Source organism: Euwallacea fornicatus, chromosome 16 (genome assembly GCF_040115645.1).
Source record: "Euwallacea fornicatus isolate EFF26 chromosome 16, ASM4011564v1, whole genome shotgun sequence".
In the NCBI taxonomy this organism is placed as follows: domain Eukaryota; kingdom Metazoa; phylum Arthropoda; class Insecta; order Coleoptera; family Curculionidae; genus Euwallacea; species Euwallacea fornicatus.
This window is the reverse complement of record NC_089556.1, coordinates 736,207-759,466: the sequence shown is the minus strand read 5'-3', so window position 1 is coordinate 759,466 and position 23,260 is coordinate 736,207. Positions and strand designations below refer to the sequence as shown.

Here is a 23,260-nt window from a genome sequence, read left to right as displayed (position 1 = left end):
GAGGGCAGTTTTACTATGAGCGGTTGTGTGTGATTCATTTTACCACGTTCCCTAGTTCACAGGAAAGACCAATTCCGGCCAAAGCTTAAACTGATACAACAAATTAAAACAAATCTGTGGCATTTAGCGAAATTAGTTTTGTTGTTATGGCCGAAGTTTGTTTGATACAAATTAAATTTAACAAGCCGGAAACTATTTCTAATAGACGTGATTTGGGACAAATCCTGAAGTTTTTGCAGGAAAGTTGTCCCATGTTCAACTTTTCGAAAATCGTATCGTTTAAGGTTCCATGAGGAATAAAATTTTATTAAGTGCATTTTACATACGTAACCGAAACATTCTGTCCCTTTCATTTAGCGAACGTTCAAAACGCAAATGTCATGATTTTCAGCAACCAAAGGTCTGATTTGCCATTTCGCGTTGTCCCTATAACATTAATCAGGGAGAAGTGCTTGTTGCTCTTTGAAGAGCACTTGTTATTTTTAGCTCCGTTAGCTATGTAATTCTGACTAAATGTTATTGTTGTCCTATCTAGGAGGGTATTAGCGAAGTTCCGAGGAAGTTCGCAGAGGGGGAGGCGATTATAAATTCGAACTCTCGCTACTAATTGTAGCACAAGACTCATAAGAATCTGCAATTACAGAATAGAATAGCATTTTGAGAACTTCCCGCAAGCACTCCGGTCTATAAAATAAGCGTTTCTGATTTAAATTGTATGTTGTATCCGCAATTCAGCATGCAGCGTTCGCTAAAGAACCTCTTCGTTTCTGTGAAAGTTCAGTCGATAAAAATCAACTCAAACAGATTAAAACTGCTGTTCGAATTCGAGCCTTAAAGCTCCTCAAACATAAAACATCCGATATTAATCGAAAATTCGTCAGGAATGTTAGAAATTTAATTTCGGTTCAACTGGTCTTTGCTTCCCGGAAGTAATGAGCTCAACGTTGCTCATTTACGTTCTAATTTTACTAATTCCCAATTTAATTATATTCCGCCCGCCAATCAAATCGGTTTCAATTCGCTTCTTATTTGTCTTTGAAATCAGATATTTTGTTTCCACGATGCCGTCTTAGATGCTCGGAAGAGTATCCTAAATAAAGCTCGCAAATCTGCAGACTTCGAAACCAATGAAATAGGTAAAATGTTCCGCTCATTTCGAACTTTTCCGATAAAAATTCCACTTAACTTTTCAATAAGAGGTTAAATAATATGAGTCGGGAAATTTAATAACGACTCTTCCTCGAAAGTTTTCACATAAATATAAGTTCTAGTTCGGGCGAACTTAAAGAATGAATTCTGCCGGTTTCGAGTGTACAAATTTATCTTTGTTACCACCAAACGGTGAATCAATTACTCCAGATAAAGAAAAATTGGTTCCCGAAAGACGCGGACGTGTGGAATTGAACACGCTTATTTGTGTTTTGACGTAATAAATGAACAGACGCATTATGACTCGAACGCCTGTATTTATTGCAAACTCCGGGGAATTTATCAACCTGAAAAATATTACAACATTCCGGTTTACCCGATTGTTTGCCATTTAAAGCTACACTCACGCTTTATACAGAGTCGCTCTAACTCGAGTGAGGAACGGAAGAACTGCCAGAACCGAATGAGCATAACGTCGCGGTACTAACGGGCATCGACAGAATTAACCTCGCGATAACGTTGAGAACTGTGAATCGCTCTGCGATCAAAATCGTCGCAACAATTCCAATTGATGAGGAAACGATCGAACACGTGGGAGCCACACTGACATGAGGAGAGGCGCGAAAAGGTGGCGTGACAGATGAGGAGAATAACGCTAAAATTCCTTGAAAATCGGCAGCAAACTTTCAAATCATTCCGACTAGTACTCGTGTTGGTACTCTCAGTACGACCGAACGCCTACCCACCATCCGCGCTCTAACGCCAGGTTCCCACTGCTAGTCCCGTTCCCATTATTTCTCCGGCCCTGTCGTGAACATATATTGGCGTATAAATGAAAACGCTCCTTAAAGTGGAAAACTTCTTTAAAACAAAAATAATAAACATATTTGTGTGATCGGGCATTTTTATAATAAAATACGTCCATTTTTAGTCAACATTACATTTTTTTTATATTAATGCTATAGAGCGAAGCGATAAATAAACAAAATTCCCTTGGACAAATAAATAAGATTGTTTTCGAATAAATGATTTGTCGATCAATTCGTGCTGCTGTAGTGTGCAAAATACCTTAATGGGAGATGAAATGGATAAAAGAAAACATTGCTCTCCAGGCTTGCGAAAATTGATTTTGTCTTTAGCGGGAAAGAGTTGGAGTTGTCAAAAAATCGCGAACAATTTAGATTGCTCTAAAACCATGGCCGCGAGTGCAGTAAAACATTTTAATATCCATAAAACTTTAGAAATTCCTATGAGACAGCAAAGGAAAAGAAAAACAACAGCCCTGTTTGATAGACATTTATTAATACTAACCAAAAAAGATCCGAAATTAACGTCTATTCAACTACAAAGGGGGCTCTTCGGCCCAGAAATGCCCACAATTCCAACAGGAACAATACGAAGGCGTTTAAATGATGAAGGTTTGTTTGAAAAAGTTTCCAGAAGAGAACCCATGACACCGAAACGTAACAGAACTGCGCGGTCGGAATTTGCAAAACTTCATGTTGGAAGGTCGAGTTGTCGATGGAAGCAGGTGTTATGGTCGGACGAAGCAAAAATTAACAGATTCGTTGGTCGAGGTCATGTGAGACGACCTCGTGACACAGAATTTAACCTAAAGTACCCTCGACCACGTGACAACCACGCATGGTGACGGCAATGTTAAACTGTGGAGGTGCACGTCTTGGCACGGAATTAGGCCCGCTACCAAAATTGACGGTAGCTCGTACATGCAGAAATATCGCGATATTCTTGAGAATATTATGCTGCCATATGCAAAGAATGCCCTTCTTGTCGTTTGGCAGTTTCAGCACGTCAACGACGCGAAATGTACAGCAACAATTGTAAAACAGTGGTTAATAAAAAATCAAGTTGATGTTATTAAGTGGCCCGCTTACAGTCCCGACTTTAACCCAATTGAGAATTTACGGTGGACGTAAAACAGGCACTAAAAGATGAAAATATAATAAATCTTATTCAACTTTACGGAGGAATTCAGCGGATTTGGTATGTCATACCACGAAAACGATGCCAGAAGTTAATTAACTCTTTGCCGCAACGGTGTTATAAAGTCATCCAGAATAAAGGATACCCAACTAAATATTAATTTCAGTTTGTAGCAGTATTAATGTGATTATTAGTAGGTTTAGGCCATTTTAGGATTAAAATTTAGCTTAAATGGAATCGTTCTTATTTATTTGTCCAGAGGAACTTTACTTGTTTGTCGTGTTGACCTAAATCCTCATTGGAAACGTTAAAGATCTTAATAAAAATAAATGTTATTTAATATCGAGCTAAGATGATAGAGAAATGTTTTTATTTTTCCGATTATAAATAAGGTTGGTACATTTTACAGACTGATCTGATTTGTGCGGACACCACTGTAAGTTGGACCTCAGGAGGCTCAAGTTCTGACAAATTTAAAAACGCATTCAACTCCCCCCCACCTCAATTTAAGAGACCAATCGAACAAAATTCGAATTAACAAGGTTAAACGTGTTAATTTTTTCTTTCGATGAACACAATAAGGACTTCAAAGGTAGCGGTCGATTGTCCGCTGAAGGTTCGACGTCTAATGAAATTTCAAATACAGTTTTCATTATTTGGTACGTTTTGCAGAATTTCCACTTACGGGAAAAAAGGACGGTCACACACAAGCAGGGCGAGAGAAAAAACCGGAGATCTTTGAAGCTTTTTATTTATAATGAAAATTCCCCCTTTCGATTTCGAGGAAAAATGAAGATATAGGACGAGCGGCCAGAGTTAGCACAGGGCCCATTAAAGCAGTATCACTCACCATCTCGTTCATTCGATTCGATTCAACGATGGTTTTACTGTAGCATGTTGATATAAATTGTAGGTCTTAACATAAATTTAATTTCGATCGATCTCCTACAGATGCCCCCATTGGAATAAGTGTCAATAAAAATCCCGGACAAAATGGTATCACAAGCCTCCGCATGACTGGAGAGCTCCATTATTCCAGGCACAAAACCGAGAATACACATCGAGGACTTTATGCAGTGTAATTACACATTTTATAGAACGTTCGAATTGAGTATTCGCAAAACGTAAAATCGTTCCTTGCGCCATCTGTCTGACGGGGCGCATTCGGAGATCAATCGACGGTGAATTTCGCCTGCGGGAAGTAATTTTTCTTAATGTCCTCTTTGGGAAAACCTGACGCTGACTGGTGCCGCCGTTGTTATTGGACGGGTTACGAAAGGTGCGGTTAACGGCGATGTTCAATCTTGCGTGGCTTTGCTTTTGTTGTGTGATCAACACCCATTCGTGGATAAAGAGAGAACTATTATTCACGGCTTTTATTCAGTGGTTTAAATAAAACGCCCCAATATCTACATTCGAGTAAGAGGACTCGTTTATCCTCGAAATGGAAACCAGAGAAACAAGCAGACAAACGTGGCCGAACTTTCGAAGTACGTCGCAAAATCGTCGAGAAGGATCTGGTTTGACGTGTAATGAGCAACGACCGTGGTTGATTTGAGCGTCCACTCTGCAATCACGACATCCCACTGTGGTGAAATTGCCGATTTTCCTGATGGCAAAGAAACCACTCTAGTTGGACCGGTCACTGGTACCGACGATATGGTCAATATTGAGACGCCCTCCGTGTAAACCATTTGCCGCTGCGACAGAACATAATGATGTGCTCCAATGCGTCATACGCGTTTGAGGGGCTCTTCATTCTTTCTCTTAGTTTTGGGAATGGCGCGTCACACCCCCTTGGAGGCTGGCAGAACGGTGCAATTGCATATTCTTCCCAGCTAAAACTATCTGGGAGTATCATTGTTGGATTTGTTAAACTACAAATCTACAGTATGTAACAGTTCTGTTCGAACAAATGCAGTTTTGGAATAAAACACTCGATTCGTATTCTCCAATACAACGTTGATTTTTAACAATCACCGTGTTGTGAACATTTACGTGATTGAGACAAATTTCATCGTTCATGTATAACGCGGATAAATGGTTGATTCGACAGGAACGTCTTATTTTCGAGCAACATTGCTACTCGTACGGTGGATAAAAAATGCAGCAAAAACTTTGTAAACAAATGTTTTTTGTTAGAAAGTTTTTGCTTGCCCACATCTTATCGTGTAGTCTATCAAGAATACTGCATTAGTTCCATGTAAAATGGCAAATCGAAAAGAACTTGGTGGCGATTTAAAGAACGCTATTGTTAATATGACACTAATGGGCCGTAGTTCGAGAAAAATGGGTCAAATGACTAATAAAAGGCACTCGACAATTCAGTATATTGTGAACGAATTTGAATATCAAGGCACTACTAAAAACTTTCCGCAAAAACCGAAAACAAAAAGATTAAATGAAAGAGAAAAACGTCTAATTCTTACAGAAATTAAGAACCCGAGGATGAGCCTACCACGAATTCGCCCAATCATCGAAATTGCAACAGGAAAGGTTGTAACCAATCAAATAATGCGGCGCATATTATTGAAAAACGGATATCATGGTAGAATTCCAAGGAAGAAACCCTGCACTAATAAGATAAACCGTCGCAAACGACTTCTATTTGCTCAAGAACACATAGACAAAGTAGAAAAGTTTTGGAATACTGTAATTCGGTAGGATGAAACAAAAATTAATCTTTTTGATCCCGTTAGAATCGACAGAGTGTGAAGGAAAGCCGATGAAGACGACAATAATCCATGTAACACAGTTCCAAGTGCAAAACACGGAAGTGGATCTCTAATTATTTGGGGTTGCATGTCAGCAAGAGGAGGTGGAACTATTCATTTTATAGAATATATTATGGATAAACATGGCCACAACGGAATTTTGAAAAGAGATGTGAAAGAAAGTGCACAAAAATTAGGTATGCCCGGGCTTGGTAGATTCCAACCAGACAGCGACCCCAATCATACGGCTCTGCTTAACGAAGAATGGCTAATTTGGAATGTTCCAAAGTGGCTTAAGACACCACCACAATCCTCCGACTTAAACCCCATCGAGGGCTTGTGGGCCATTTTGAAGAGGAGCATTAGAAAGCATGGAATTTCGTCAAAATCTCACTTAAGAAGTAGTACGATTCAAGAGTGGGAAAGAATCACTCCAGACATGTGCAAGGATTCGGTTTATTCCACGAAAAGAAGATGTCAAGCGGTGATCGAAGCAAAAGGCGATTCAACAAAACATTAATTAACAATGCGAACAAGAAAAATCTTTGTTTACTTTTATATTTAAGTTGAAGCGTACGAACAGAATTATTGCATGAAAATTGAGTTGTATATATATATATATATATATATATATATATGATGTTAAATATGAACAATGAAATTTGTTTAAATTATATAAATGTTAACAACATAGTAATTGATCAAAAAAATTAAATAAGCATAAACAACGTTGCATTGGAAAGCACAAATCGAGTGTTTTATTAAAAAAATACATTTGTACGTACATAACTGTTACATACTGTATGTGCAAAATTAGAATCTAAATAGTAACAGATAAATAATAATTTCGGCATGGTTGACTCATATTGTGTACGCACCAAGCTGATTCAGGTGTACATAAAAACGGAAATATTTCTTGTAATCTTTCACGATGCTCGTACTGCAGTAGTGCCTTTGCCGTTTATCAGTAAAGTCGGTTCCTGCATTCGGGTTTTGTTAATCCCCGATTTCCATTAAATACACTCATAATTTCCAACAATAATTTATCCTTTAGTAAACGATCGGGCGGACACCCACGGGCATTTTTCGGTGACGAATCTGTCCCCCATCATCCAGCAATGATCTAAAACGCGTGAAACCCCACGAAATTTCTCTTCTCGACCGCTGGGAAATGGCATTTTTCACGCGATTCGCATCATCATCCCGGAAGGTTGATCATCTCAGGTAAATAACTGCTGTTTCCATTGAGAAATGTCTAACTGATCAAATCGAACCATCCGGGCCTTCGAAGGCTCTCTACTTGTCGCCTCTCCATAATCGTTATAACTCTCTATTATCCACGTCATTGGCAAAGTTTCCAAGGATCAAGCTCTGAAAAAGACCAGGTTGCTCTGTCTTCAAACTCCTAGAGTATTGATATTAATGGGTCGGCAATATAAAATTCAAAACCCAGTTGCCTTTCGGGGTTTTTATAACATTCAGATTTATACCTCTTTTTACTTTGTACTATAAAAAAAAAGCTGTAAAAGTGCCATGAGTTTTAGGAAGCCACATGTTTTATGGCCAGTGGATAATGGTTTAAGTTTTTAAACACTATTCCTGAGGTAACGTAGAAAACCTAAATTAAAATGATATTATAAAGTTCCAGGCAATTTTTATTGTGCATTAGACCTGACCTGGGAGTTGCGATATGGCAGAATGATTCCAATGAAATTTGGGGAAAATAATCGTTAACTTTAAAGTATAATGGAGTAAACTTTTAATTACTCCACCTGCCATGTAATGATGTTTCAACTTTCAGAAGTGAAGCTCGCTCGTGTAGATTAACTTCAAATGAACATATATATATAATAATTATTCACTAATATAGAAAGTTTATTTTTAATATGTGATGCAAAACTTTTTGACATTTCTCTCGGAGTTAGACGCAAAAACGTAATATCCCCAAGTTTCACAACGTGTCCCCATGAAGTGTGGTGTCATAGCATAAACTATACACCAAAGCCCTGGGTCATTTAGTTTTACGAGGGGGCTCGCTTGTTTTCAAAACAATAAAACGTTTTACCTGTAGTTTACAATGAAATTTTCATTGTTATAGTTCCATGTTATTTCAAATTACCAGGTTTTCCGCTGGAGGAAAGATGTTCGTGAGCTATGATTATGTAGGCGAATGCTGCTCTATATAACATTTATAACGTATTTTATAACAATGGATCATCAATCATTTTTATTTCTGATTTTTACGGGATTCGAAAAACGTCTAAAGCACTGCAACGGCACAAAAAAAAATCGTCGGAAAGGTGCATGTACACACTGACTGATATCACATTGCTTCGAAACACCCGAAGTCGAGTGCTTTAGGAAAAAATTTACATGGAGAATCACGTGCAATAGGGGATGCACGCACGGATATCCGAGTTTTAGATTTCTATGACAATTTATTCCGAAAATGGTTTCGGTCGTTTGGGAAAGTCGGCCCAGTTAATTTCGAAAACGGCAAATGAATTATCCAAAAAATGAACTATCCGGATTATTTCTCTATTGCATAAAGGCAAGTCGAGTTTACTCGCTTCATTAATTACCGCTATCGTTATTAATAGTACGTACTCTCAAACGGCAAATCGAATTGTTTTATTGGTTTACGAACCAACAGCCACGAAAGGCGAAACAAATTTCCTCCGTATATCACGACTGGAGGCAAAAAAGGAATTCCTCTCCATTCCAGCCATATCCGAAGGAATTCCGTTATAGACAAAATGAAATTTGGAATAGAGGATATTAGAGGAACGGGAGGCGCTATAGTATTGTGAAAACTAGCTAGATTTCAGGTTTAATCTCGCAGCTTTCCAGAATCGAGGGCAATAAGATCCGGGATTTAATAAAAGATATTTGAATAATATGTTTGATTCGATTCAGTTGGCCCTCAGTTTTAGGGAAAGTTATTCGGGAATATTTTTCAGCGGGACCAGCAACGTGTGGACCACACGAGCCATTTGAAATTCCAGCTTTGTCTCCTGAAAAACGTAACAAAAACCGAGACGAACGCACATGTGTCTTTAATAATAGAAACACTGCATATGCATGAAGCCGACCCCTGTTTACCAATCTCCATATTCATATTTTTCGAGGCATTCGGTTATCAGTGATGCAATCTGTCCATCTCGTCCATATAAACAAAGGAGAGATTCGAAATTACCGCTGTCACACCACAGAAAAATTGATGGTTTTATTTCCGTTGCAATGTTAGTAGCCGAGTTCCTGCTCTAGATAGTGTTAACTAGCCAAATCGAGTTTCCGTTTGTTTTCCACCCCAAGATGTAAATAGATTTAGGGGTTTCCGAAAGCAAATTAATTAAGTCTTTATTTGCTGGTTATGCTATACATACCCTACATGATTCACGCTACAAACGTAATACAAAATGAGCATATGGTATGTGTGCATTCGTGAAGGATTCTGGTAAACTAATTATCTCAGCAGCGAGAATGAACTTTTCATGGAGAGATTCAAATCTATATTCAGTTTTACGCAAACAACATATAGCAGTGATTTTCAGAGTATCAAAAGAGTCAGAATCTCCCGGTAACTTTGCCAGCAAGATAACGTTCTGCTCTAATGTTGTAATTTCTATGGAAATTATCTTGTTAGCAAAGTCACTAGGAGTTTGAAAAACAGGGTCTTAAAGATTTTAGACCTTTTTGACTCGACAACTTCGTACAGGCCTGAACAGTTTACGACGAACAATACAACGAACTTGACGCCGAATAAAATACTCATTCCGACGGGGTAGCAACCCATAGAATTCGCAAACGTGTATCTCACCCCGTCCAAACAAGTGGTTTGTTCGTTTGGCGTTGAGGTCGCTGCGTTGTTCGCGGTGCGGCCAAATGTCCAGGCCTGTGTAAAACTTGAGCGGATGTTTCCTTGGTCTCGACCATGTTCCAACCAATTCGAAGCGCCTAATCGACCAGGCGGGTGGGGTTGACCTAGAGTAGTTCTCTTCACTCAACACATTTACGTTTTGCTTCGAGAAACACGTCGAGCTACTACGAAAAGGATTAGGAAAAATCAACGGTCAGATTCGACGCTAAACCGTGAGAAGTGTCAGTCTGCAATCTAGAGCTCAGATGCTTCAGTTGTTGATGATGAGACCATAACCAGAATACCGCCGCCCGTGAATGTTGGAGAGGGCGTGGTGGTATAGGCGTTCATTTCCGAGCCTTTTCACGTCTTCAGTCTTTTAGTCTTCGCCCTAACGGCCAACCTCGTCGTTAAAAATTTTAAATTTTTCCGCAGTTCAGAATGTGCATCTGGTTTTTCCAACATCTTGTTAAAACACCGCTATTGTTTTGCACCTGCGACTGTACTGTCGCAAGCGCAAAATGACGAGAAATAGGTCATATTTTACCTTAGCCCAACGAAAGAAAATTAACAACAGAAAAGGAGAGTTTGACAGTTTAAGGGCGAAAATACAATTAAAGTTTTCCGCTTTTTCCGACGATACGAGTAACGAACTGCGGTCTCCGTTCTTCCTCGCGCCGTTCGACTTTTTAAAATTTTCGCGAAGATATTCAAGTTTCCCGATATCTCCAGATTTGGAATTTGCGATTGATGCCCTTTTAGCATAAGAATATCGGAAATGAGTCCAGAGAGCATATTAAATCAGTCAGTCGCTCGTCGACTCCGAGATATTAAGGAAGAAGATGAGATGTTTCGAGTCGTTTAATTTTTCGAAAAAAAAAAAAGTTCTAACGTTCCGCTTCTATCTAGAATTGCCGATTTTGAGCTAAACAAAAATTTTTTGGATATGAATTTTAGGCATGATCGTAAACGCAATCAGTCACAATTCCTACACAATTTGGGTAAACGCTGGCATTGAAAATTTACATTTTTTCAAAATTTCTACAAAGTTATTGAAGTTTCCTACTTGGTCCAAATTTTCGGTCCTCAAGGACGTGAGGCCCTATTGCACACAAATTTGAAGCGTTTTAAAAAACCGTATCCATTCGATCAGTCACGTGTCTGCGCAATTTGGTAAAATAAGGTTGCCCGTTTTCACTTTTTTTCAATAGTTTCACAGAAATACATTCAAGTTTCACACACTGCCCAGATTTGAGTTATACGAATGACAAGGTCTTTCGTGCATACAAATTACAGGCATGAGTCTAAAGCATAGTCATGTGCCCCCAGAATTTTTGCGAAGGACGGTATTGAAAATATTCACTATTTCGAACATTTCATAAAGAAAGATGCTCAATATTTTGGGTACGATTGTGAAGCATGGCTGATCAATCGCATGATATGATATATCTAAAGAAAGATATTCGAGTTTCCCTGCATTTCTGAACCTGCTGCTTTCGCACCACACTTTCGGACATAATTTTAAAGCATATTCAATCACTCTCGTGCCTCGTGCCAAAGAAAGATATTCAAGTTTTCCGCTTTTTGCAAAAAAATTTCCATCGAATATATTGAATATTTTTACTTTTTCCAACATTCGCAAAGAAAGATATTCAAATCACATCGCTCTATAATGAGTTTTTCTTCTCCAGCAGCTTCTGATATATGTATATCTACTCGTATATTCTTTAAAGTACCTTCGTAAATTTGTTTCTATGGCAACATTAGAAACCTGCTCCTTAGGTTCGGGTTCCGAGCACTTGAGTCCCTGTCAGGAACAGCAAGGTGTAGGGAGGGTTGATTTGTCGTTTGCGAGTAAATTTGCCTCGATAAAATTTTTGATTACGTTTTCAAACTCGTCTATTTTCATCTAAGGAATCTGGCTATATTAATTCTCGAACATCAGCTAGTAGATCCTCGTTGCATTTCCCCAGGCAACAAGAAAAATCAGATAAGGTTTACGCATCCACCGGAAAATTTAATTAAATATTTAAATGCAAGATCTCGAAATGTGCATGAAAATTTAAATTAAAATATTTAACGTAGAATAAACCGTCCGCAAGTCGACATCGTCTTCAGGAAACGATGCTTCGCTTTCGTCTTTAATAAAACTCCAAACCCAAGTCGGGTCACAAAATGTCGGGGGCGGCTTCTCGGACCCGCTTAAAAGCTGTTTGCCATTTAGGGGGCGGCTTTTCACTAAGAAGGTGTGCAATAATGCCATTCAAGATTTTATATTATGGACACTTTCAACTTGCATCAGCCCAAATTTCCGTTACTGCAAAAATGGATCGGAGATTCTATTTGCATTTTTTTTGACTTCATTTACCACAATGGGAAATACCTTTGCACCAACCAGGAATACAAATCGGTGATCCACTGCAAGCGAAGCGATACATGTACCGCCGGACATTGAAATCACAAAATCCATTCCTACCTTTACCTGGATGCTTATAAATCAGCTAAAATGGTTTAGGATGTGACCATTGCAGGGCAATGAATAAAACGGTTCAGAATTGCTTGGATATAAATCAGAAAATTGATTTACAGCCTGCATGCAAACCGGACCTCACATTTTTGGAAATTACGCTGGAGGAATCTCCAATTATACATAGGAATGGATGGACGGGCACATCAGAGGATGAAATAATAATAAAAATATGAGGAGGGCACTCGCGTTTTCTCATAGATTCCGAGATGAAAATTCGGCGTTCGTTAGATTATCAATTAAGTTGTGATATATAGGAGGGGGCTTATGAAATTAGATTTGCTGAAGCAGCAGCGGGAATGCACAAATCAGACAAGTTCGTTAAACTACAAGGCAGGTTAATTAAACTGCGTGTGTTAACCGCAATTAAAAGGAGATATTCGTGATACTCTGCTAGCGGAAAAAGAACTATAATTTAAATTCCCGCGACATTCCAAGTTACACTACTTCTGGAAACAAAAATTAATCAAAATACGAATTCACAAATGAAAACTATGCCGTTCCACTCACATCAACAATTATTTTAATAAACCTTACCCAGCAACCCCATATGTGGTGTTTTTGTAAAGGAATTGAATATGCATGAGCCAGTTTCCATTTAAAAACGTCGCATATCTGTTTAAAAAAAAAAAGAATCGGTATTATCAGCAATCCGATAATCCCTGAGCTTTAAGCTTTTCCTATTCAAACTTACGACATTTTTCTATCCACAAAAAGCACTTGACAAAATTAAAATTGCAAAAGGCACTCCCGATCTGACCCAATTTAATTACGAAATAGAACTAATTATCTCAGACTTGATAGTCAGCTGAAAACCGATTTTATTTCAAGTGAATGCAATTACTTTTAAATTTCCCTGCGTTTTTACGACACTGGAATTACATTGACTGAATGGAAATAGTTTCCGACTTTCCATAGGAGTTCAATCCGATTTCCGTACTGATTTATTGCAAAATTGTTTCCAAGTATTTTATGGTTGTTTGGATATGGCCACAATATAAACAGGTGGCCATCAGTTATGGCTCTGGGAGTTCCGATCAGGCTGCGCCTGATGTTTAGATTTACTGTTCCGGTTTAAGAGCACGTAAGTTGGATTGCTAAAATTTTATGTTCGGTAACCGTACATCCAAAGTAAAATATATTCAGTTTTATACACTTTGTGCTCACAATGTGATCCTCAAAGACGACAAAACATTTGACTGCAAACATGCTGAAGTTTCTAAACAAATAAATGACAGAGATAGCATGCAAAAGTGTGGTAGCAGAAAGTGATATTGCAGCCATTCTTTCTAAAAATGGGTACGTCTCTCATCCATTTATTCCATTTCTTGGTGTTGACCCACATTTCTCAATTCAAATTTAATTTTTTACTTCATTTCTTCGATTATCTGCTTTATTTTGTGGCCGTCGATGCACAGTTTCGCTCACTGTCAATCTGCAATGATCTACTGGAACCAACGGAATGACCGAAAAGCAGATAATTATGTACGATTTTCGATTTTCACTTTGTGTTTCAGTTTACGATTTCCGAAATTTAACAAAATTCTTGTGATTCCATCTTCGCGACGTCTTTTTTTTTATTTTCTAAAAAAATACTAAAATTTTTTTAGGCGTTTGTGTCCTTCACTTTGGGAGCTATCTCCCGATCCTTGTTAGCAACTTTTTTGAAAAACGAGCAGTTCCATTCGAATTCACTACAAGGCTTAGTGTTACTCCTGACAATCTACGGGACTATCCAAAGAATACAAATTTGGGGAGGAATATTTCGACAGTTCAAAATATTTGGAACGTAACAAAAGATTTTAGTCCTTTTTACAGCGAGCTATTTGTCAGGTTGTCGAAGTTCCATTTTCGGGACGTTCCATTTCTATTCTTGAAAGCCTCGCACCGTGGGTGCTCCCCTATCTTTCTCAAAAATTCGAATATGCTCAAAGACTCAAAAAAAAAATTGCATTTTCAAATTTTCTAAGAAATCAGCCGAAGGCCTCGACTGCTTAGCTCTCTGTGAGGGAAATGTATCACATCCACGAAGGGGGCTAAGCACATGGGCGTAACTTTGTAAAAAACAAAAATTTTAAATGCATCCACTTAGAGAACAGTCCCTTTGGACTTCGGCACACCACAGTTGGACAGAGCCGCATGGGAGGTCTCGCTAATGACATAAAACCCAGAATGCTGCACTTACGTGGTACTTAGCCACTTAGCTTCTTTCCGCTTGTCAAAGTGGCAGTAAATTAAGATTTCCACGTGAATAAATACCTCCACCTGGCATCCATAAATCGAATTTAGAGAAGAATAGAATATTTCGAAACTCCCAAAGAAAGCATAAATCAATCGTCGTAAATCGCCGGAAGCTGTAGCGGTTTAAGTGCGACTTCCACAAGCGCGAACTTCCACTCCACAAGCTGAATTTCTTGTCAAGTCTAAAAGCTGCTCTGTATTTGGCAAAGCTGTGTCGAAAATGGCGATATATGTCATAAAGTTTGAGGGTTAAGTGGGTCGCATTTTGAAATCTGCGGTTCGACTGCTCAAGTAGTTTGGAAGTACCCCTCGATAACCATAGAAATAAAATGACAAGGAAGAAACTGATGAATAAAATACGTCCGCAACGATTCCGCGAGCTGCAACTTTATGGTAATATCGGAATCTTGAGAATGGCCTACCTATTTTAAATTTTAATTGGATTCTCGGAAAGATGGATCCTATCAGGGTAAATAAAAGATCTCTTACACGGCAACTTATTACTACTGAAATCTGAGCAGAAATTGCATGATTACTTTACTTAGCAAAAGAATCGGTTCGGATTTAAAATGCAAAAATTGCTCTTTGTTATTCCTGCACGAAAATCTTGCTTTATTATGTATTGAGTAGGTAGTTCTTAGAAATGTATTTTAGTATAAGACGAAGGTAGCACTTTTCAATCTTATTACGCTCCTTTTTCCATTCAACCTAAAATTGAGTTTAGCTTTATGGAACAAAGCATACACCGCAAATCCCATTTATCGGAGACCTTTCCCTCGGACCCTAAGGCTGTGTTACAGATAGACTCCTGCAAGAATGTACTTTGCTTTATTGGGAAATAAATAGCGCATATTTTTCTGCGTAGTTCTAGTATTAAAAATAATTAATTTCATAATCAAAAAACTGCTCCAATTAACTTACCCACTCGGCGGTATTGGTTTCTAGACGGCGTTCCCTCGTCAAAGAAAATTATGAATAAATTTAAACGAAATAACCGGAGCCATCAAAGGGGCCCTTTAATGAATAATATTTATTTTGCAATGGAAATGCTAATGGTTTCTTCATCGGAATTCATTTTTGTTGACTGATTTATATGAGTGTTGGCAGTTAAAAAAATTTATTCCTTATTTATCACTAGCACGACTACATTCGCCTTTAGCTATCGAAACCCACAGAGAATTAAATATGCCGGAAGCTACTGCCGTTATTTTTCTCGGCACCAAATTCATCAAAATGTATAACGCAACGTTGACGTGCATTTCCCAGCTTTGCCAATTTTTCCGAGAATAAAAACATATCTTGCTAATGAATTTTTACAGCGAAAAATCATTAGCCGCCATGGTGACAGATTATTGGAACAAGTTTTCCTTTGAACTTTCCGATTATATGAACGTTCCCCCTTTTTCGGCGGTTTTAGTATTCCCCAATAATTATAAGCTTTAGTGGTTTCGTTATCAGCAGTCAAGAGCTTTATAGAGGTTTGTAATTACTACATGCATGTGACTGAATTGTATTGATGTCGAATAAAATGAATGGTTCCTCTTTAGAACACTAGAATGATTACCGTTTCAAGGAAGATCCCTGAAAGCGTGTGTCATTAGTTGCTGCACGTTCAATGAATCATGCATCAAACACTAAGTCCTCCAGAAAGTCATCATTCCGATATCAATGTTCAGCTCATGCTATCTGGATAACGGATAATGGATAACAATTGAGTTCTAGAAGTAAGTTCATTTGGAGAAAATCCCACGACAAAACCTTCCCCGAGTAATAATTTATTTGGAGAAGGATTGCATGGAAGGATCTATTGTCGTTCAAGGCTTTGCAAACAAGGTGGCAGATGCCTCAGCAAGCACAATTCAACTTCTTCAATTGAAATGGGCGATACCTAATTCTAGTTTAGGTTGCAGACATGTATATGGATGTTCCTTAGCAAACTCTTCCAGGTATCCATACTCCTCGGCAATTACTTTCTATGGAGATGGCCCCAAACCAACCCCCCCCCCCTCCCCCTTATTTTTTAAAAGTAATAAAACTGAATAGAATATTAATCTCGCGTACTACGCGGTTGTGATGTAGGTTATACGAATGTATAATAGATGCGTTTTTATAAGCTTTCTGAGGGATTCATTTGAAATTACTGTGCAAGGGAGTGAACCTGCCTCATTGCGAAAAGCAATAAAACTGAATAGAACATGAATCTGACGTATGACTTCAATGTTACACGATTTATAAAAATGCCAGGACATCTCTTAAGACCCTCATCGGTACCTTACTTGGAAAAAATTCGAGAGAGCGAATTTGCCCCCATATGAGAAAATAAAATGTTAAACATCGCATGAGCCCCACGTTGTGAACTATCTTCGTACGACCATAATCGGGTCCTGAGGCTCTATTCTCAGTACACTAAGTGCCAAACCTGACAGAACTTCGTAGGGGTAAGAATCTGTGGTCTCATTTACAAAAATAAAATGTAGAATATCACATGAATCCAACGTTGCGAACTAGCAGTAGCATATACGTTCGTGCCAAGACACGTCCTATTACTGTTAAACCTAAAATAACTTCTTGAGGGGAATGAAAGCTACCCTTATATCAGAAAAATAAAACGTGGAATTTCTCATGAATCTCACGTTATGCGCTACTCTGGTAAGAGTTAAATTTCTGCCAGAACATGTCCTATCTAAAACGCACATCATACCTGAAATGACTTAGTTGAAGGGTGAAAATACCCCCATATCGAAAAACAAATCATGAAATGCCGTATGAATGATGACAGAGTGCCTTAGGGGAGTCCTGGCATAAATTTAAGCTCTGCTAGAAAACTGCTCAACATGGGATTCATACGATATTTCATCTTTTTTCCTCGTCTGGTGGTAGAGGGGTAGACACATGCCTTCGATGAAGTTATCAAATGGCGCTGACAGAGGGTAAAGAAGCACTGGTGCCAATTGGTGTCCTATTAAAAAAAGCACAACGTCGGACTCATCTGATATTCCACCTTTTATTTTTTCTCAGGGGCGTAGAATCGTCCCTTAAGAAATTGTTCCGAATGAATTCTTAGGGGGATATCTTCAGGCCGCATGAATTCCTGCAACCCACAGCTCTCCTTTCTTGTTGTCTTCAGTTTTATTGATTGATATCTCGAGGGGGCGTTTACCCTCATAGAAACTACCTTCAAACAACTTGGTGGTTACGTGATATGGAAAGAGACACCTTTTCTAGACTAACTTATTTCAGCATTGCGCCACCTTAACTCCTTTTACGCAGACAATTTTAACTCTTAACTAACAACAGAAGGACTTTATAATCGATTCATGAGAGGTGATGGATGTTCCGATGAAAAAAGTTGAAATTTGATAAGACGATGTAGGAGCGTTTCGGGCCACAAGTTAAGTCAAGCATTAAACCTGCCGTTATTAACACACAAAGGCTGGGCACAATGAGTCTTTACACCGGCATTTCTCATTTTCACAATATTCTTAATCATATTGTCAACAAGACATTGAAAATAATAAAGAAAATCTGGTCAGAAATCTTGTAGCTTTACGTTCTGTTCTCAGGGAAAGCGCGAAATAAAAAATTATACTAGAAGACACTAGCTTGAGAAGGAAATATCTGACCGATTAAGGTCATTTTCATTCTAGTAAATGACCGTTCACATGCCAAAAATTAAGTGGATGCCCCATAAGATTTCACCTTGAATTGTTATCCAACTGTTAGTGGACATTACACCTCAATATCTATCGGATCAACATTGTCCCGTTTATTATAAAAATTTTGAGCACAGGCAGGAGTTTCGATTCTGCACAATTTCCAAGTCAGAGTTAACGATGCATCTCTTAAGTAGATTTCACTTTGAATCATTGTCGAAGTGTTAGTGGACAGAATATTTTAACATCTATTAGATCGACGATTTCATAGCTATTATTGAAATTTTAGGCATAGTTCCAAGCTCTGATTATTCATAGTACCTCTTCACAACCAATGGAAGCCGCTACTCTTGATTATCGTGCAAAGATTTGTGCCGCGCCTCAAACATTATTAAAAATATCTCTAACAGTTAGAAGTTTTCTCACGTTATTCTGTTACCAAATGCCAAAAAAGACCTAATTCCCTTATGCCAGCTAAAATTATACATGACAGTAAACAAGCTAAACAAGCTACATATAAAATATGCATAGTTTCGTGATTTTTCACGCGAGATGGTTTTCACAATTCGCTTTATCTTGGGACGTATACGAGCATTTCCAGGCGAGCGTTTTCATGAAATATATGTATATTCCCTACACCGGCTCACAGATCTATCGCAATCCGTTTTCAGCTACATTGACTTATTCAATTGGAGAAATTGATATTACTCAGTTTTACTTCAGATTAAATAACACACGAGACTCACCTGAATTGGGTTCGTTGTCACTATTCGGCCTGGCAGAGGGTGCTCCATCCCTGGCTTCTACCTCCAAGGCGTACGCCCCTTGCTTCTCACGATCGAAGACTACTTTAGTGAACACTTCCCCGGTTTCTTTGTTAATTTCGAAGAAATCCTTCCCTTCGTTCCTCGGCGATTCCACAATGTAATAGTAAACCTAAGAGAGAAATACAAAGATTTTTAGTTTAGCTAAGAACAGCAAAACATACCTCAATTTAGGTTCAAGGAGCAGCTAAATCTAATTTCAAACTTATTAACCGAAAGCACTACTTTATCCTATAAAATTTTAATTTCAAAACTTATTCTGCAGGTAAGAGCATTAAAGTGTTATTATCTCCTGCTATACAAGCCTGCTGAAATTTTAAAATAATTATCTCCATCCAAGACTGAGATCTTAAACATGTAGAACACATTAAAATTTATTAATACTTAGTGTTTTCGGTGTACTTAAGGTGGAGTAGTTTCTCGAATATTCTAGGAAGTATTACAAGGGATGTGTATAAGTGGAATTTTAAATTGTATATACAGCCACATTGCAAAGTCTCCGGTGCAAAATAGTGATAATCCTAGGTGAAATATAGGTGTGCCCTTATTTCTATTTTACAGGCTTTGAAAAGTATATTTTTGTTTTCCAAAAAGTTCGAATCTAATAAAGTTCTTTGCAGCGAAGAAGTGCAGGCTCTGAAATTAAATTTAACCCAGAGAAATTAACACGGATTTCCCTCTAAGACGAAAAACACGGGAAACTACTTAATTTTCAATCAACTCGTGGTAAGTTCTCGGGCAAGAAATATTGATTTTGACAAATGATGTTCCTGGTTTTAAAAAAGGGGCAGCTACGAGTATATTTTCAGTTTCGAGCAGCGATCAATCTCCACATTTTTCAAATCCTTCTAAGTAATAGAATTTTGGAAAAAACTATTAAGTGCCCATCGGGTTGTTAATTTTTTGTCCAACAACTTGATTTCGGTTCAGCTGAATCAGTGTTCAGCACCTATGAAATTCAGCCTTGACTTAAGTACGAAGTTTTCATTTAATGCCAAAAGAAATCGCCATCACCTATTTTTAACTCAATAAATTGAGCTATTTAGGAATGAAACGCAACGATTTATACACCAGTAAGTAAATTTAAAGTGCAATTTGAAATGAAGCAATGGCGTATTTCCATGTACAAATTTCCCCAACCTTAAAATAAAACTCCACGTGCCGAGAACTCTAAATTAAATTTTTCCATTGAGAATTATTATTGCTCAAATAATAAAAGAGTCGGTGTTCGTCTCTAATTTTTATTAGTTCCTTCTCTCGTTACATTTCAGACGATCTGCGATTTTCAAGCTCCTAAATATCATTCGGCTAAGTTTCATATCATGTACTCAAAGAAAAAAATGTTTTCTACAGATTCGAGTATTATTTCGCAAACCACGAAGCCACTTACGGCGACCTACGCCAATCCCTCACGGTATTGAAAAAGAGATTAGAGGAAAAAGGAGCGTTGAAAAGGAAAAAAATATATTGTTGGTGGAATTCACGATTAGACATGACAAATTATGTTTTTACAAGTACAGGTACTGAAATCTTCTTCGATCATATGATAGAACCTCTACCGTGCGAAAAACACTATCGGGAGTAATAGAACGAGTGTTCCCTCACTCTTCATTCCAAGGGTTACCACCTAAAGAGAACGTCTTTAAATGTTTCGCCATCAATTAGGGAAACGAACTTACAATTTATAGTAATTTCTTCCACATTTAGCACTTTAGAACTGCCCCGAGCAGTTTTTATGTTCTCTTTCCAACACCAATACGTGATTATATCTCGCAAACTTGAGGTTTTGAGTCGACCCTAATTCTGTTCATATTCTTGATCCTATTTGCGACATGCAGCCCTAATGAGTTTGATCAGGAATGATACCCGGGAGTTTAACACGCACGACCCACAAAATATTTCCCTTGCAGGGGCGAATAAGAATAATAATAATAACTTAAAATATATTTTTGTTTCTCGTTACATTTAATGAGATTCCGGACTCTCTTCGCCACAATTCGGTCTTATGAACACACATTCATGAAAGACTATCAAGAATAAGATTAAAATGAATGACTTCAAATAACGCTGCTCCTAATAATACCTTCATAATTCTGTATTAAATTTATTCCAAACGCAAAACTTCAGAGTCTCTTGATTGCTAGCAATACCTTTTGGCCGTTAATCAATCTCCGAAGCAAAACACGAAATTTCACTTAAATTTCCAGGCAAAACAAAATTCAGCAATTTTTTGCTCCCGGCCAAACATCATTGAATCTCGATTTAAGACGCCCCCCGCCCTCCACCTTTCATATTGCGTTTTAGCTATTTAGTGCCTTACGCTTTCAATGCGCCCCGTCATGAATTTTAAATAATACAAAACCCACGGGAGTTTATTTAAATGAAAACTCGATTAATAAGATCTCTCCGGTGCCAGAGGCGCAAATCAAATTTTTAATGCGGTACACGTGTTTTATTAATACAAATATTACGATTGCTGAATAAAGCTTTGCAGCGGTAAGCTTCGGGAATACTAATGATTTCTTCTTTAAAGATTTACCTGATTGTTAGGGAAAGTTCCATCCCGGTCTATCGCGTTGACCTGGGTCACTTTAGTACCAATTGGCTCTCCCTCCAACACGGTTTCTTGTTCCCTTTCGGTGAACAGGGGAATTTCGTCATTGACATCTTCAAGCTGAATGTAGACTATCGCTTCGGAAGCAAGTTGCTGAACGCCGTTATTCTACAAATAACGGGGAAATACGCTTGAGCTTTTTCTTCTTCGACCCTTTAAGTAGCATACCTCAACTCGGATTGTCAAATTGTACTCCTTGATTTGCTCATAATCTAATGGATGGTTGACTTTGATATCGGCCCAAGTGAACCCGTTATCAGGTCTTTGTTGAAGGTAGAACGTGTGCAATTTGTTGGTTTGCGCAGTAGAACCGGGCATCAAACGATAAAACACAGTGGGGTTATTCTCTATCCCAGAACTAGAGGGAAATAATAGTTTTATAGCATAGGGTCCTCGATGCAGGAGCAGTAGTACTTTTGCAAAAATTCAAAAATTTCAGAGTGACAAAAGTAAAACTGCCTATGAAAAAACAGCGCCCTCAAAAATATCGCTCTGTTAACGATCAAAACATAGCGCCTCAAAAATCATGGCCGACAAAAATCTATAGCCACATGCAAAAATTAGTGTTACAGTAAAAACGCCGATCACTGTTTACTTTTCTAAAAGAAAATTGTGGCATTTTTACTGTAAATGTACATGCAAAAATGTATAAATCTAACTAAGGACACTGGCATTCCCTTTGTTACGAGATTTTCGAAATAAAAGTATTTGAACTGAACTGTAATCACTCTAACATGGCTACTTTCAAGGATAAAAACATGCATGAAGGTCTGGTCTTTCGTTAATTCCGGAATGCCAATTACCTCATTTGAAAAATCAGATGCACCCTCAACGGGTACCTAGTTCAATGTTTTCAAAAACCGATCCATTTTGTATGTTTTTAAAAATGTTGTTATTTGTAAAATCAGGATAGGGATAGAGAGTAAGAGTTTGGCTCAGGAAAAGTGAATCATCATTTAACTCTGAATGCTGCCATTTGAGTGCCTCTTTCAACCATCTTTTAGAAAGCACAGGTGAGTTAATATTGCGGTGAAGTGCATTTAGAGCAGCATCTATTTTTTCGCACTGATACTTTTCGCACAAATTCCAGATTTTAAATTGGGACTACAGCGGAAATCCATACTTTAAGACTGTTTAAAAAATGCATATGGATTTACATTCTAAATAAAAAATAAAATACACGACAAAAACAACTGAGAAGTCTTCAGTCTATCGATTTTCGGAACTCGTGCTCGATCCGAACTTCTTTTTTTGGAATTTTAACTTAAAATTTTCTGTAAATAAAGCGTGCAAATTACGACTCCAGCCACAACGCGGCGCTGCGTGCTGCCGCGGTGGTTAACACTGACACCATTTTATTGATCTCTTGTAGGTGGGGAGAGCTGGACAAAATGAAAACTGCAATTTAACATTTAATTGATTTCGAGGGCACAGAAAGTGACGAAATAAAACTGCAGTTTGCATTTTGAAACCGAAAGGAAAACTTTTGCTTCAAGGCTGGAAAATCGTCATCAAAGGTCGGAAAACGATTTATATCCGATTCATTGAATCGGGAAAATGTTGTTTATGAAAGAAACGTATTTCTCGACTTCGTCGCCATAAATTTAAAAGAGTCTTAGTTTCCAGTGAAAGAGTTGAGTTAAGCACATAGCCATATACCGATAAAGCAACCAATGGACGGATTCGGGCCCTTGAACCGCCTCACTTTTAGTTACGTGCGGAACCACAAGCGTCT

The 23,260-nt window shown here is 38.1% G+C and overlaps 1 protein-coding gene across 10 annotated transcripts in view; it reads right to left on the bottom strand.

The window, feature by feature from the left end:
* The window catches only part of CadN (Cadherin-N), a 267,563-nt gene that overhangs the window by 196,693 nt on the left and 47,610 nt on the right, over positions 1 to 23,260 (bottom strand). For all 10 annotated transcript variants that reach the window (XM_066291539.1, XM_066291536.1, XM_066291532.1 and 7 more), the window contains exons 14-16: positions 21,694 to 21,883; positions 21,451 to 21,633; positions 18,834 to 19,023 (exon numbers count right to left, since the gene is read on the bottom strand). In XM_066291539.1, the coding sequence (XP_066147636.1) occupies positions 18,834 to 19,023; positions 21,451 to 21,633; positions 21,694 to 21,883 (563 nt within the window). The remainder of the gene's footprint in view (positions 1 to 18,833; positions 19,024 to 21,450; positions 21,634 to 21,693; positions 21,884 to 23,260) is intronic.